We start from the raw sequence: 16476 nt of genomic DNA, 5'->3' as shown, positions 1-16476 counted from the left end.
CTGAATATACTACAGAGGCACAAGCGAGGCAGCCGCATGGTCAACTTCCATTCAAAATTCCAATGCCTCCGTTTCTTTAGGTAGATTAAAGGAAATGAAATGATGAATTCATTTCTGTCTTTACAATGGCAGACTATTTCCTATGCAAGATGCATAACTAGAGTTAGAAGAACTAGCAGTGGGCCATTTTCACAATCATGTCCGCACTTCCTTCTCTCATGATGAATTCAAAATCTAATCTCAAAAGTTTCTTCAACTTCTTCTAAGAAGATACAAATCAAACTTTTTTTCCTCCTGTAGTTTGAGTCAAAGATATCACAAATAGTCTTTTGCTCCCTTGCGAGAGCCTCTGGCATAAACACTGACTGCTTGAGCCGTATGCTGGTGATCTGTGTTGGCACCGAGCTTGATGATTGGCTCACTGAAATCAAAAGTGCAAAGGGGCAGCTTTTTGGCGTTAGTTAAAATTCTTCCTCCTTGGGTGTTATATCCCAACATATGAAGGCCAATAAAAAAAAAATTAAAAGTATTAAGAATGAGTTGCAGGCCAACTATCTTCGTTTTTTTTTGCCTCCCGTCTAACGAACATCTACTCATGCCAAACAATGCGAATGTAGGGGCACACCTTAATCGTGACTCACACCTCTGTGCTGCCGTAGCAACTGATGTGCTGTACCTGGCACATATGGAAACACAAATGAAAGCTGACAAGGTGACCTTTACTTCCTAGGTATACTATCTCTATTGCTTTCATTTTCTCATTTTCATAATACCCACATGTGTGGTTCAGGGACAGATTATGGGCTTAAAACCTTGATTTAAGATGGACCCACATACACCACATGCCTTCGGTGTGCCATCACCTTGCCACGGTGCAATTTTCTTTTGTTAACTCTCCCTGTCCTCTGTCTTTTCATTGTATACCCCGATTCAGACATTTGTCTGAATTAATTTTAGTTAATACTGTAGTAATCAGTTATGGTATGCCACGGTGCAGTATGTACCTTGGTTTTAAAGTCAAGGTTATGTTGACATTTGAGACAGCAAGGAATCAAAATGTGAAAAATGAAACTTTGGTTTGTGTGAGCAGGAACATATTTAATCGTTAAATATGCTGTCCAAAAGCTGAGCTGCATTGTTTGTTTACAAAGTAGACTAAGACACAAATTGGTTGACTAAATGGACTAAATCAGGCGTCATGGCTGCACAATGATTAACAGAAAAAAAATTCAATTTGTATTCAGCACAAGCTTCTCCAGTGTCAAATTCAATTTGTTTCTGTTTTTGTATTAGATCTAGGCAGCTCTGAAGTTTCAGTTTTGTTTAGCAGGTGAACTCAGAGCTAAGCCGCCACCAAGTGTGCCCCGGCAATGAACCCACTTCCAAAGTCTCTTCCATCTTTTTCCTCATACTGAATTAATACAAAGTTGAAAATCAACAGCACCACTCCATGTGTTTTTTTTTTTCCCCTCAACTTTGGTACAGCGTATGATTAAATATTCCCTTGCACGCCTGTCTCATTTTCTCTGACTATTTATTCTGTTTCCAACTCCACAAAGATATGTATATTACAGTATCGCCATGTTTGAATATCGTCACACTGCATCAAAAGAACTCGGGCACCTTTAAATTCAAACTATGAAACAAACATACAACCTACTGAATCATATTTTTCTTATGAATTATTCATTAGCTATAACCCAGGACATGTGAGCAAAGCATGATTTTTTTTTTTTAATAAACGTTTTGTTCCGAAGCACGAGGACACCAACAAAACAATGTTTCCCAATTTATAAATATAAAGCATGAAAAATGCCTCGCTCATTCCGTACAGTAGCTATAAATTCATGAAATAAATAAATTGAACAAGCTGTCTGCAACATATTCGAAACCCATTTGAGGTTATGACCCAGCAGTTGAGCAGCCCTGCTGTTTATTAAATTCAGCTACACTCCAAAGATCAGTATTAGTCACAATAATGGATCCTTTAAATCTGGCTATTCTGCAGGGAGTCCAAATGTGATTAAAAATGCTTGATTAAGTGGCTTTTCTTCAGCGTATTTCATCTCTTTGTTTTGAATTAAGTGCGAGGGGGATTTGTTTTCACGGCAGAATGCAGCCACACCGACTTGCATTATGACGAACAATCAGCGGCTTTAGATAAAAAGCCACCTTTACGGTAATTGCCGTGCCGCCGATGAAAAATAAAACATAAGGATTTGTGCAAAGTGTCTCGTGCTCTTCATTTTAATTTCAAGCCAGGTGAAATATTTTTAGAGTATGAAAATAGATAATTTTTCCTTTTTAATTCCAACACTTCACCTCCCAGGCCTTTGCGCTAGATTAAGAATGGCAGGCGACATGGATTTAAAGGTAAATTACATTACTTGCCGCAAACAGAATTAATTTCTCACTCATGGGATTCTGTGTCTGTGTTCCCTCTGGCAAAAAACAGAAAGTTCTTGTCACATGAGCCCACCTTAGACACCAAACAAGACTCAGCAAATGATTTTCTGTGTTTGCTTGTTTGCAGCTTGAAGCAGCAACAGCAGTGCGCCCCTCAAGAATGAGATGGAGTTAGCGGACTTCAGAAATCCTGCCATATGTCAGAAACCGAACAGTGTGCCAGAGTGTTTGTGTGTCCGAGACGTCCGTCGGCACATCTGCAACACGCGCACGTGGGTTCTTTCATTTCTGTGTCCTGAAGCGATTTCTCTTGAAATTTACTCTGCACCCAAGTGTTTGACATGAGATGTACACCAACAGCCAGCAGAGAGAAGCTACCTGGCTGTGGACTGCCATAAACAACAACAACAATGGTGGTAATAATAATAATAATAAAAATAACAATTCATGAGAAACAGTCCTGGATTTTAATGATGTCAATGCCCAGAATGTTCTCTACAGTTAAGCATAAAATATTTATACGTTGGCCAAATGTTAAGTTATTTACTTTTTGATGAATGAGTGTCTTTTGGTAAATAAATTATTTTCACTTTGTTAACATTTTAGCCACATTGTCATAAAGGTCCTTGTCTATAAATGATTCCTAGCGTTTCTACGTACAAGCATATCCAATGACCAAAATGTATAGTTGATTGGAATTATTTAATTATTAATTATTAATTATTTAGGCAAATAGTAGTCAGGAACATCCATTGAAAAAAAAAAAATGCAGGTTCATTCTTAGGTGTCTAATTAGGGGGAAGTGTGTTGAGAAAATATAAAATGTTGTTTAATGGTATATATCCAATGTCATATTTTTCAAAGGATTATTGTAATATAAATTTACTGGAACAGGCTACTGATGTCTTTAGACTTGTTGAAGCAGCATGTGGCTTCTTATGCAAGGTAATTATTGTATGCTTTGTTCCAAACAACCGAATTTAGAGTATCTGCCGATAATTTGCCAATGCGAAGGGGAAAATTCAATAGCCCATACAAGCTGTTTTTGTTTGTTAATCAACTCACCCCCATAACGCTACATAACATTTGTTCCCTTTAAATTGGTGCTGTACAAGCAGGCTATAAGAAAAGTTGCAACTTAAATAAATGAAATGCATTTTTGTGTAATCACAGCACTTGTGTAGATGTGGCTTTCTAACCCTCCTCTTTTTCACGACATCACACAATTTGTGTAATGTTTCTCAGGATTTTTTTTCCTGTTATGACTTTTAAATATTAAGAAAGTTTTTTTTTTTCTGCCAATACCAGGACATAAATGAGTTAAAGAGCACAAATGGCTGAGTAACATAGATTAGGATGAGGAGACGAGGTATCGAAAACAGATAGCTGATCGGGAACATGAAGAAATACCAGGATGTAAAAAAATGACGTATCTCTCAATCAACACAATTATTTGAACTCATCATTTGGCCAGGGTATAAATAATCAGTTTTTAACTATGATGGCCATGGAACAGCATTTACTTATTTAGCATTAAGCTGTCAAGTGTGCCAAGTGTTTGGACGCTGATGCAGTTCTCAGTTCGGGCTCCTTCTTGCACCACATGACAAGCCCAGTCCATTAAAATCCATGAACAAGAAGACCTGCATGAAAAGTTCTCACTGTGTGACAACGACTACAGATGATCAAAGAGACGCCAACTAAATGATTTCTGAATAAGCAAATGCTGCCTTGGATTGATGACAGCAGACAGACAAAAAGCAGCACAAAAATGACTTTTCAACTGGAATCTCACGTTGAAGCTAGTGAAAACATTCCTACAAAGCTGAATATTGATGTCAGAAGCAGTCCAGAGGCAACAAAAATTGCCCTGGCCTGTTGAAAAGGGCAATGTGTACTCTAACTTTTTTTTGTTTCTGTTGCTAGAGCCAGAGGAAAAACATCACTTGCAAAACTATGTAGCAATCGCTGTGTAATGATACTGTATTAATGCATGGAAAATGTTGCATTAATTTGCTTTGTTTATTTATTTATTTTACGTAGATTGCTTGCACATTTTGGCAATAGTGCTGCTCTCTAGTGTTAGTTTAATAATGCATTATGGTTCACACCTCAGCAACAAATTTTAGTACAAATTCACCTCTGTTTGATTAAAAGTGACATCTTTTTGATACCTGAAATGTCAACATTGTGTAAGTCCTCTTATCAAAGTGTCTGTAAAGTGAATTTTGAATTGTTTGTAGCACTTTACGAATGGGGGGTGGGGGCTACACGGTCAGCACTACACTAAGCTACTCTGTTTTCGGATGAGATCTGTTCAACTCATAAAATAAAATGTTTTTATTTGTGTATTGTATGAGAGAAGCGTGAACTGCAAATGACCTTCTGTAATTAGACTGTTTGGAAGCGGAAAAGCAGCATTTTTTTTTTTTTTGGGTGTAAATAAGCCAAAGCTTCTAGTCTGTGCATTGAGATTTACGAAGGGTTTTGTATTTATATTGTTTATCTGCACTAAGCCACCGGGTGATGAGGGAAATGTGTTATTATTGAAAAATAATAAATATGCTGACATTGATATGAGAATAATCTGTCTTTTGAGTGTGTGGTGAAGAACACAAAGGGATTTAGGATACAATTCAGGAGTCAAACTCCTAAAATCCCATATGACATTTATGTTTCCCTACTAACTACTGTCTCACTTTTTTCTTAATTATGAATCCTATTTTTTATATTATTTAGTGTCGTGGTGTCATCATGGTTTTAACTAAACAAGATCCAACATGAGAGACTCTCATTCCCATGACAATGAACATTTTTACGTAATTCGATAATCCAGGAAATTGGCTTCTGGGGTTTAAATAAGTATTTTGTTTGGGTGAAGAAACATTTTGACCAATTTTCACAGACATATTGTAAGTTAAGCGTGAGAAAGTTTGTATGTTATTTGAGCAAGTTACTTTTGGACCACATTTTCCTCAAAATAATGAATTATAAATTGGTCAACACCATCCTGAGCGGCCACAAAACTTTATTTATTTGGATTTTGGTTTCATTTATTCAACTTTTCTTGTTTCATAAAAGGCCATCATTGATGGAAAGTCGAAGAAAATGTGGTGCTGCATGCAAAAGGAGTAAATCTTAGATGTGATATATTTTCAACATATATATATATTTTTTAAAGGCGGCAAGCATGCTGGAAGATTAGAACAAATATATTCTGCTTATTTCCAAATGAGGGAACTGCTTCAAAGCTTGGCCCTGGCAGCAAGGTTTCCATGGTAACGCCACTGATGCAGAAGACTGAGGAAGAGCAGCTATGGTGCATCGCAGACAATGTGCATGCTTTCAATAAATATTGACAAAGAACCTGTCAGTTGGATGAAACTGCGGGATAATTGAATGACGTGTTTGATAATTCTCTAATTTTTTAAAGTAAAACAAGAGCAACGAGAGCCTGCTCATTCTTAATGGCCGCAAGAGCTGCACTGAATAAAACATTCAAACCGGTATCATGTCATTTACACAGTGCTATCCCACCCATGTGTATTATTAGTAAAGAGGGTAGAACACAAGGTCACCTCTCCAGTTTGCCCACAGTGGAGCGAGGTATGAGCTTTATGAATATTGATGAGCTCAGGTGGGCAACTCCCCTTACAGTTAGTTGCGTCCTTACACTCAGGCCCAGCGAGTGTTTGATGCATAGCTCAAATGGAGGCATTTACATAATTCAGTAAGTCTACATTTGAGAAAATGTTTCATGTCTCAGTAGTTTTATTTTGTTTACACAAGACCATTCATTTGTCACTAAATATGATAAGGTCTTTTAAATTAAAAATACAGTACAATATCAAAATTTAAAATAAACTTTTTGCAGAATAGTTACGGTGTCCACTGGTCCTCGAGTAACCCGTCGAGGAAGTCCTGTTAGTAGATTTGTTACAGTCTCCTGACTATGACTGTGTACAACTACATAATTAAAAGAACACATTTAGTTGGAAATGTCAGTACATTTTCAGTTGACATTTCCCAGGAATGATGTGGCTCGGGGGCGACATAAGGCAAACCGTCTTTCCGAGAAAAGGAAATGATAGTTATCTCATGAGATTTGTGATAGCAGTGAATTGCCAATCTTGAGATCTCCTAAATAAACAAAAAAAGTATATATATCTATATATATTTGATGTATGTTTGGAATGTGTCATTATTAAACCAGACCGCCATTACCCTGTCATGCACTTTTAATCAAAAGACACACTATGCTTCGAAAACAGCACTTTGCAGAAACCCTCCTCTCAAAAGTTCGACTGGCTGTTGCCGCTGACAACGGTGATGCAAGCCCAAGTGGGACAGCAACAAACATTTCCACTTCACTTGCCCTCTCCATACAGCAGGCTGTTCATTGTCAGTGCCTGTCGGAGCATCCCTGACAAAAGGCATTGTCCCCACACCCAAACACTCCTCGGTTCAACCCCACAACCCCGGCTGGCATTTGAGACGATGGATGGAGCTCAGTGGCCTGAAACCGTCAACAAAAATTTGTACAAAACTTGCAGACAGAGATAAGATGTCTGATGGCAGCAATTGTAATGAGACTGTTGGTGCGAAAAAGCCTAAGTGGTCTTTGGAACGAACAAAATAAAATAGCTCTTTTTGAAGTTTCTCCTAATATTAAATCATTGTTATAGTTATTTAATTTTGAATAAAGCCAACAAGACTGTTGTCTCCACTCACGTTCTGCTACTACAATAATCCAAATGTGTGTCTCGCTCAAATGAGGACGCTTTGTCAAATCTTGCACAATCTTTCCTCTAGTAAAAAGCTCTTTGCTGTTGCCGCTGCACAGCTCGGGAGAGAAGCTTTAATTAAAACGCTGAACCGACAACTTGGCTGTGGCAGGCGGGGTGTGCGGATGTGTCTTGCCTGCTCATGTGCACGTGTCTAAGGCACAGGTGGCTTATGTTGCATGTTGACGTCTATGTTTCCATTTTAGTTTTGATACACTGCGACTTTTGAGTGAGCGCGCGCACGTTAATGTTTCAACCATAAAATAATCATTACCAAGTGGACACGCCATTTAAACCCTCACCATCTGCAGACAAATCAGTCTTTGCACTCGATAAAACTTAGGCTAAAATATGCACATTACCTTTTATGACAGGACGACTCATCATAATAGTTGCTATGAAAGGAAAAAAAAAATTAAGGATTGTCTTTTATTCTTAGTTTCTCCACACACAAAAAAATGCATGGATGTTAAAGAGGCGCATCAGTGCTTTTGAACAATACACCGACTGGCCGTATAAAGTTGAGACGGACAAAAGGACTGCATACAAGCGTGTTCCACAGTAAGTAAACTACACTTAAAAGTAGGGAAGGCAAGCGAGGCAGCATTTGGCTTAATCCTGTATGTATCTGGGCCTCCACTCAGGAGGGGGACAGGCAGTGTAATAAGTGTGTCTGTCAGTTGACGACTACATCTGATGTCCCACTCCCCAAGTGACTGCTGTCATCTCAACAACCACAGCCGGTGAGCTAAATCTGTAACACACACACACACACACACACACACACAATAACACACAGACAGACCTCTATCTTAAATTAATTTGTCAAAGCCAACGAGCAGATAGTCATATGTCTCCCTGTCAGCACCCCCCAATTATGTGTTAAACCTTCACCCACCATTGTTAAATCGATGCTTATGCAATTATGGGTAACTACAATGGAAATCAGATTAAGGGCTATGATGCAAAAATGTGCAATGGCCTATCAAGTTCGATTATGACAGAGAGCATCTCAGTGTTTTAGTTTAACTGCACACTAATTACATCCATTCATTTTCTTTACCCTGGAATGGTCACCAGGACACCCCATTCACACCAATGGACGATTCAGCTTTTTTTAAACAGCAAGAGTGAATCTCTTCCATAACGAGCGGAATGATAATGCCCACAGGACTTGTGTGCTCGTATGCATGCAGCTCGACTGGCCATATCTTAAGTCATGATTCCTTCTTTCGAGAGCAAACCAGTTTATACAGCGGCTCTGTTGGTTAGAATTAGGTAGTGCAATACAATTCCATTACTTGATGACTTGCAATTAATAATCTTCTATAATCATGTTCTCTTGACAACCAAAACTGAGGTTGCTCCATCTACCTGTTTTCTGTACCAATTATCCTCAGCAGGGTCAAATGTGTCTTGGAGCCTATTAGAGGTGAATTTGGGTGAGAGGCAATCTATCAAGGAAGTGTCAAGCCAGAGCAACACTGATAAATATTGCACACAGGCTTTGCATATGCATTAAATCTCGCCGGTCCCTACAAATTGCATTAGTGCCTACATGCCATTAAATTGTATCCCCAAAAACTGTTGGCTAAAACTGACTCCCGAAGCAGAAACAACAACACAAAAAAAAAGCCACAAATTCAATTAAAAGTTTCAGCTAAGCAGAAAATTACCTTTGCAGGGACATAAAAAGGCAGCAGTTTGTTTTAATGGATCAGCATTATGTAGGAGCAAGGAGGAAAACGGCAAAGGTGGTCAAGCGGTGAGCGGTTGGACCATGTTGGATTGGATTATTGTGTAAAACATTTGATCAAAAACAAAATCCTCTAAGGTCTTTTTAAAGCCACACTCAATAGTGCTACACGGTCTGTCCGGAGGCAAAACCTTTATGATAAAGACGAGTCTTTTGAGCCCTGCTCTGTAGTTTACGAGCCGCGCTGCACTGCGGCGTTACGTCTTCCTTTGATTGCGACAATAAAACCAGCTCACTATGGTCATGTCAAATTCTAGGAAGTAAGTCTTTCCATTGTGAAGCGGTTCACCATTTTAATGGGCTAAAGGTTGCATGAAATGAATCATTAAAGACAGAAGTAAATTAAGCATTCTCTACCCCTAATGATACACATCCTGTCCTCACTCTGAATGAAAACCGGCCATTAATGAGGCACTGTTGTATTAGTGGACCGGATGAGATGGACAACTATGCATGCATTAAAACACTGAAAAACACTAAGCCTTGACTTCAGGAGGAAAAGTCTGGAAATCAAAGCTGGCTATATAAAGTTAAATTAATCAGTGTTGGCTTCACGAAAGGTAAAGCAACGTTTTGTTTTGTTTGAAGCGCAGATTAGCCAACTTGCAACGTTAAACTCTTAATATAGAAAAACACAATGGCGGAGCAGTTAATACAGTTCATTATTTTGTCCAGTGTCTTGGAACAGATTGTGTTCAACCTCAGTCTACATTATTTTCAGCCAAAAAATTGGGTGTCAATCATCGAAGTGTGAAGGACACCATATGGCTCAGGTTCCTAAAAACCTGAGTGTTTTGTCATTCGCAGTTGACAGTTGACTCATGGGCGTCACATCAAGTGTGTCAACACAGCCGAGCAAAGCCAGCGGAACGGTAAACAAAATTGCACGCGTGCATTAGTCACCCTCACAATCCATGACAGGTGACGTCGGTTTACAGCCAACATCAGTGCTGTCTCAAAAAGCCCACTCGCTCTGATCATCTGAATTAAGCCTGATATTTAATGACAGATTGATATTTATTTACAGCAATTTTAAACACGGCCACGTAACAACCAAATCTATGCAATTAGTTTCTGCTTATCGGAACATAAGCGACTAATTGCCAGCATCTTTTGCCAATCAGGGCCTTTCATTTGACGCTATCTGTTTGCCAACATGCTGTAAACAGATGCGTTCATCTGAAACGTGGGCCTCGTTACTCCTGAGTGCGCAAACGGAGCTCTGTCTGGCAATCTGTGTTAAACACCTGTCGCAAGCCGCCTCTTTGCATACTATCAGTTGACCTGCTTAATCGTACAAAGTTGCATCACGTGAATGTGGCACAAGAAAGTGGAGCTAGGAATTTTCAGTTCAGAATATTAAGGGCACAGCACAAATTTAATCAGTCAGGAAAGAAAGTTGACCTTGTAGTCTTGTCCTTTTTCGACGTGCTGACGTCAAGTGTGACAATGGAATTAACACGGACTTTGGTCAGCATCATTTTAAGTGATTTTTACTATCATTCAATCAGCCTGTTTTGGATTTTCAGACAGATGTAGGGTGTGTTGATTTGCACTCTGAAGCTTTTGGCAGCAATTAGCCGTAATCATATTAGCCACTCTCTTCCTAGTCTGCCGCCGGGCATACATGTGTCGCTTAACTCGAGCCGGGAATCGTCTGACAAGGTCGCGCGAGGGCCGACAAAGAAAGATGGATGTGAAAGGTCGTGAACGGAATGCGAGGCTTTGGAACTGCCTCCCGAGGTATTTTGGATCTCAAATGCGATGACCTCGTTTCGGCTTGTCGCCACGGCCGTCCGGTCGTGACAGGAAGCAGGTGTCAGAGGTTAGCGGCCAGACAGCGGGATTAGCTCCATCAGGCTGCCATGCCTCGATAAGACAAACTCCTCCCCCACGCTCCCAGAAGGATCATGTGATCAAGAGTAGGCTCTTTCCCATCATGCATTGTGTCATCCCCAGTGTGTCTCTGTTGAGTAAGTCCATCCAAATTCAGCTTCCCCGGAGAGGGACCTTACAGTGTCGGCACCTGTCTGTGCCCCCTCCGGTGTGAATGTCAGTGCTGTCAGTCAACCTCACTACCCCACCCTCCCCAGGGAACCTTCCAGTAACAGACATTAAGGCATCAGGTCAGCTGGTGTGATCGATTCTGTCATTAAGTCGACAGTCCTGCAGTCTTATCTGGGTCAGATTTTTGGTTTTTCAACAAAAATCTGATTTTTGGTTTCTTTGCTTGTCTGGGATGGGCAGGATCTAAAAACCGTGAGATTTCAGCAAGACGAGAAAGTGAGCTATAATTTATTGATCCTTGAGGTACAGCATGTCACAGACATTAATAGAACACAGAGAAACCAATTAAAATGTGAGGTAAAATACATCTTATATGTCTTTGAAGACAATTGAAGGCAACCTGAAGCTTGAAGATAGACTTATTTGCAAATTATAGTTATATATTGAATATTTCCAACATTAATACTGTAAAAAAATGTATTCCACTGCAAAACACACAAAAAACTACAATTTTGCGGATGTGTCCTTGGCTGTCCAAAAGTAGAGCACTAACTTTGCAAAGGTTTCCACACAAATTTGTTTATTTCTCTGTGGACTGAAAAAGTGCAAGTCACAGCATTGCACACAAGCAACATTATTTGCCGCAGCTCTCATTTTTAACCACGCAAATTTAATTTTATCTCCCGGTTAAGACTCCATTATCACTACCAGAAAAGGCACACAATATTTACATAATACAGACAAAACTTTGGCCAAAAACATCCTTAGATCTGAATAAACTACCATGAAATCAGCACAATCCAGGACTTCAGTACAATAATCTATTTTATTGGTCTACCTGTATGTTAAATCCTACAAACTCGATTTCCTTGTTCTGTGCCCAATACTCCTGCAAGCAAACAATCAAATTCAATGAAATCCCAACTTCCTCGACAAGTACAGTAAATGAACGCGTATGCACTCTCGGGCAAACGCGCGCCACAAACCGCATCTTTAAGGTGGTCGATCAAACATTTAATTTTGCTCCAGTTGCTGACAGAGGTCTAGCACACCGGGCCCGGGGAGACTAGGAGAACTTTATCGACTTGCGCCCAGAGTGGCCCGGCAGCTATTACAGCAGCCATGAGTGACTCGCCCAGTCAATAGACTTTCTATTAGCGCACCGTTCCCTCAGCCCTATGTCAGCACACACACAGACGCACACGCACACACTTCTGGCAATGGAGGCTCGCAGGCTATAGGAAGGTCAGCAGTCGGAGCAAACCCCTCAGGATTATGTGCCATGTTAGTAAATAGAGGACTACCATTGGATCAATAACAAGAACAAATAGGTGATAAACTCTACTAAATATACATTAAATGACTCGTCATCAATAACACCAAGACAAAAAAAAAAAAGGGGAGCACGGTCATTTCGTTCATTCCCAAAGTGACATTTATGGCAGTCAGTGACTTTGAGCTCACGTTCCCTTGAGGCCAAATAGGCTGAGCTGTGAGGTCTCACTTGTTTCCCTCCAATAGAGGGAATAATTGCCCAGGCAAGGAGCCACGTTGATGGTAGAATTCCCTTCACCCGCTACCCCCCAAAAAAAACCTTCATCATTAATGATGGCACACTGCTTAAGCAGACAAAGATTCATCTGACAGCACTGAAGAGAAAAGGAGGAAAAGAAAACAACAGGGAGATCTTTCAGATCAACAATGGTATTTGGATTACACAATCGCAACAGTCCCCCCCCCCCCACAAGTATTATGAATAATACAGCCACTGGTTATTCATTAAAATACCATTTTCCAAGTGCTGCGAGAAAGTACTTTGTAATCCCTTAGCCAAAAAAAAGCTTTGGTTCAACAAAAACAAATTCTCCCAATCAAACAATCGGCGTGAACAGTGCATCAAAACAAACCAGTAAACAATTCATCATTAGCGTGCGAACTGAAAAGCAAAACCAGGCAAGGGGACAAATAACATGAGTGAATGCAAATCAAGCTTGCAGAGATGACATCAACAAAACATTTTTTTTTCCTCAACTTGGAAAAAAGCAAGATTAAACCCACAACATTCTCTCGCCTGGTATTCTGATGAATATTTATTTACTTTGAAGGGCTTTGCCTGTTTTCCGCACGCATAATGGGACGGGGCAGAAGCGTGGCTGATCGCGAGGATGAAGCAAACACGAGTAAAATTGGGAAAGACAGAGCAGAAAAACGTTTGCTTTCACTTGGATTCATCGTGACAAGCGCTCCGCACGAGTCCAAAATCACCAAAATAAAATCTCTTCTTTGTCCAATGTCATGCTGTTTACCCTTTATAAAGCCAAAATAGCAATGAAGCAATTTTTTAGACTCCAAACACAGCAGGGTCAAAATGGTTTCCAAATTCACGGGCCTTTGACTTTATAGATTGTGTTTTTGGCTGGTGACTTTTCTTCTTGATGTGCCATAGAGTTTTTAATAGAAAAGAAAAATTACCATAACGTCATTTTAATACGAGGCCCAGCTGGCAGAGGAGGATAATGTATTGTTGCTACCTACTTACAACTTTACATGCATGGATGATTACATTTTTTTTTTATGAGGTTCTTTTACTTTTTCTCCAATTCACTTTCATAGAATGCCCGTGGGATTGCTTGTGGCCTCTAGTAGATGACAGTAATTCAATTGCAAGTAGGAGTTTTTGTGTGTCTGTGTCTAATAACTCTCGTGCCACCAAGTCCCCCAGATGAGAAAGGACAAAGCGACCGGCGTGGGCATTGACATACGAGGACGACGACGACTGACAACTTTCTCCTCAAGGTTGTCTTCATTCACGTCGCATTACAGTGACAGAGTCCACCAAACGCATCGCTTCCAGCGCACCAAACACACTAAAGAGCTGATGACAGCTAAAAGGCTGTATTTGCAGGCGCTCTTTCCCAAGGAATTTGACTAATTTGAGCAAAAAGCAGGATGGCGTTGTTTATTTATGGAAGCTCGCTCTTTCCACTTTCTCACTGGCGCACGGTAGGACATTTTCTCCCGTAGGCACGACAAAAGCAGCAACCTTGTTATGACTTAATCATGCATACGGAAAAGTGACGGGCACAAATGGGAGGGACACGTCAGGAACTTGACAGCGTGTCAGGCGCATATACTTTTTGTTCATCTTACAAGGACACCATCTTTTCTTCTCAACAGGCAGGGAATTGAGATTTTCATTTTAAGGAGGGACGATTGCACTGATTTGCAGGCGCACAAATGTTTTAAGGCGAGAGGGGGGGGGGAGCAAGCCAAAAAAAAATGAAAATACATGGGGAAAAAAAATGATAATTGGGGATTTTTTTTTTTTTTTAAAGAAACCCTCACGTAAGGAATGTTCTGGATTTTCTCCGGCATATGCACACTCTCTCACTTTCTGCTTTTAAACTTTTTGTGCAATTTTTTTATAGAGTCATCATTTTAACTGCAACATCAGCTCAAAGAAATAAAGCAGAGTAGGGTAGTTAGAGAATTCAATTATATTCGAACTGTTCCCTGGAAACATGAAAGTATCGGGACACCTGGCCGTGACAGTAAGTGGAAATAAAAGAAATGTAGACACAGCCTCACAAAGATTGAAGGGTGCAATTGTCCAAAAATGGGGGAAATTTTTATAAGCATACATTCTCGTTTTTTTTACTTTACAATTTCAACAATCATATAGCATTCATGAAGACGAGACTCAAAATCAAAGCAGCATCATATATTCACTATCATCCAGTGGCTGAGCTAGGATTTTTTTTTTTTCCTTAAAGGGGGCTGTGGGGAGGGGGGGGGGCAGCGATATCAAACTGAAACTCCAACATTCTTCAAATTTGCTGGAAATGTAAAAAAAACAACCAGAAAAATTGGAAAATACCCAAAAAGTCAATTATCTGGCCTGGCACTTGAGGGGGTCGAAGAATATTTAAGAGGGGGCAAGTGGCTGTGCGGCCCCTCCCCAGCTCTCCAGTGCCATCATCGTCTTCAGCCACACTTGCAAATTAGCCTCCAACAAGCAGATGAAGACAATTAGGAGTGACGGCAAACATTTTGTAAATTTGAGCATTAACGTGCTTATAATCGCCACTTTCTCGATGAATTAACAAAGTCATCACTCATGTCCAGACAGTTTGCTTGTTTTGTGGTCTCACACAGCTGACACATGAGTCATCCAAAAGGAGATTATAATTCAAATCGGACAAAGAATAAATTTCTTTATCGATGGGGAATGGACTGAGACAAACAAAGTCTCACATTCAAGAATATTAAAGTCTAATATCTGCACAGGCAACAGCTGTGAGCCCGAGCAAAGTGCAAATCTGTCCTCAGCACCTCTCCTTTTATTCATCGGCTCCGGCAGCCAGCTCGGTAAAGACGAGTGTAATTGTTGTGGGTGTGAGGGTAATCCTTTTTTGCTTTTCGAGCCAACTTTGCAAACCCCTGAAATAACTTGGCAAAAGGAGCAGAGACGCTTTCTACTGCTGGGATTGGGTGCAAGCCCATGAGAGACAGAAAGAAAGCAAGAGAGAGGGAGACATTTAGACTTCTTGGAAAGACCAGGATGAAGAAAGTGAAAAGTGGAACGACCGCAGGATGAAGCATGAAGATGAGAAAAAAGAAGGAACATGTATGGGAAATGGGCCTGCCAGCCTGCACGGGTGCTTATGTGCACCAGACTGGGTAAGCCTCTCTTTATTTGCTGTAAGGATTAAGGGGACAGCTCCGACACATGCACATTCTCGGTCTTAACGCGGTGCCACGCTTGCTTGCGACTGGCGAGGGGGGATAGCCGAGAGAGGGAATGATGGGGGGAAAAAAAAATTGGGCACACAGCACTGCAAAAAATGACGAGCTCAGGCTGAAGGCTTCATGGCGGGATCAGAAGCGGCGACAAAGACAGATTTTAATACGCCGAGCGCGACACTTTGAAGGCCGACACATGCTGATGACTCTTCAAGAAGGCGAGCGAGCGATTAGCGGCGGGATCATGCAGAAACGTCATCGCTTCTGACAGGTCGCTTTGTTCCTGGTTGGCATTGCTGCTCGGATATGGAAATATTAGGCAATGCTTCAGTCTGGTTCACACGCTACCCATTTTATTTTTAGATCCTTTAACCAGTTTTGGAAATGTGACACATCCGACACACCAGGGGCGTAAATAGCATGTGTTTTCCACTGGTCGGAATTTATCGAGGAAAATCAGTTCCAGCAGATCAAATGTCATTCTTACAATTTTGCTGCAAAGTTTTAGAACGTATCTTATTAGACAAACACAGAATCCCCCTCGGTTTCTAATGTCACTTTTGAAGCTCATCTAGCAAGGTCACCTCTAAATTCAAAGTGAGCGAACATAATGAAATCAGTTAATTTAATTCACTGTTCTTTGCCCGGGGGACTACAGACTATAATCACTACTTATTATATTACCAACTGATTAGGCTGTGACCGATCTGTGATTAGAGGCCGGTGTAGTTGTACTTTTGTCAACACTAAGAAAGGATCGCGGTCAAGTTTTACATTATC

At 40.5% G+C, this 16476-nt stretch overlaps 2 protein-coding genes across 2 annotated transcripts in view; one reads left to right on the top strand and one right to left on the bottom strand.

Moving 5' to 3' along the window:
• LOC147050117 (zinc finger matrin-type protein 4) overlaps positions 1-4933 on the top strand; it is a 38723-nt gene extending 33790 nt beyond the window's left edge. The window contains exon 7 of the mRNA XM_085921964.1: positions 2534-4933. Coding sequence (XP_085778090.1) covers positions 2534-2570 — 37 coding nt within the window. The 3' untranslated portion in view covers positions 2571-4933. The remainder of the gene's footprint in view (positions 1-2533) is intronic.
• Positions 1-16476, bottom strand: part of LOC147050114 (golgin subfamily A member 7B-like) — a 127350-nt gene that overhangs the window by 85259 nt on the left and 25615 nt on the right. The gene's annotated exons all lie outside the window — the stretch shown is intronic.

This window comes from Syngnathus leptorhynchus, chromosome 10 (genome assembly GCF_054491065.1).
Source record: "Syngnathus leptorhynchus isolate UIUO chromosome 10, UIUO_Slep, whole genome shotgun sequence".
NCBI classification, from domain to species: Eukaryota; Metazoa; Chordata; class Actinopteri; order Syngnathiformes; family Syngnathidae; genus Syngnathus; species Syngnathus leptorhynchus.
Note: the sequence above shows the minus strand (reverse complement) of the source record. Positions and strands in the feature narration are given on the sequence as shown.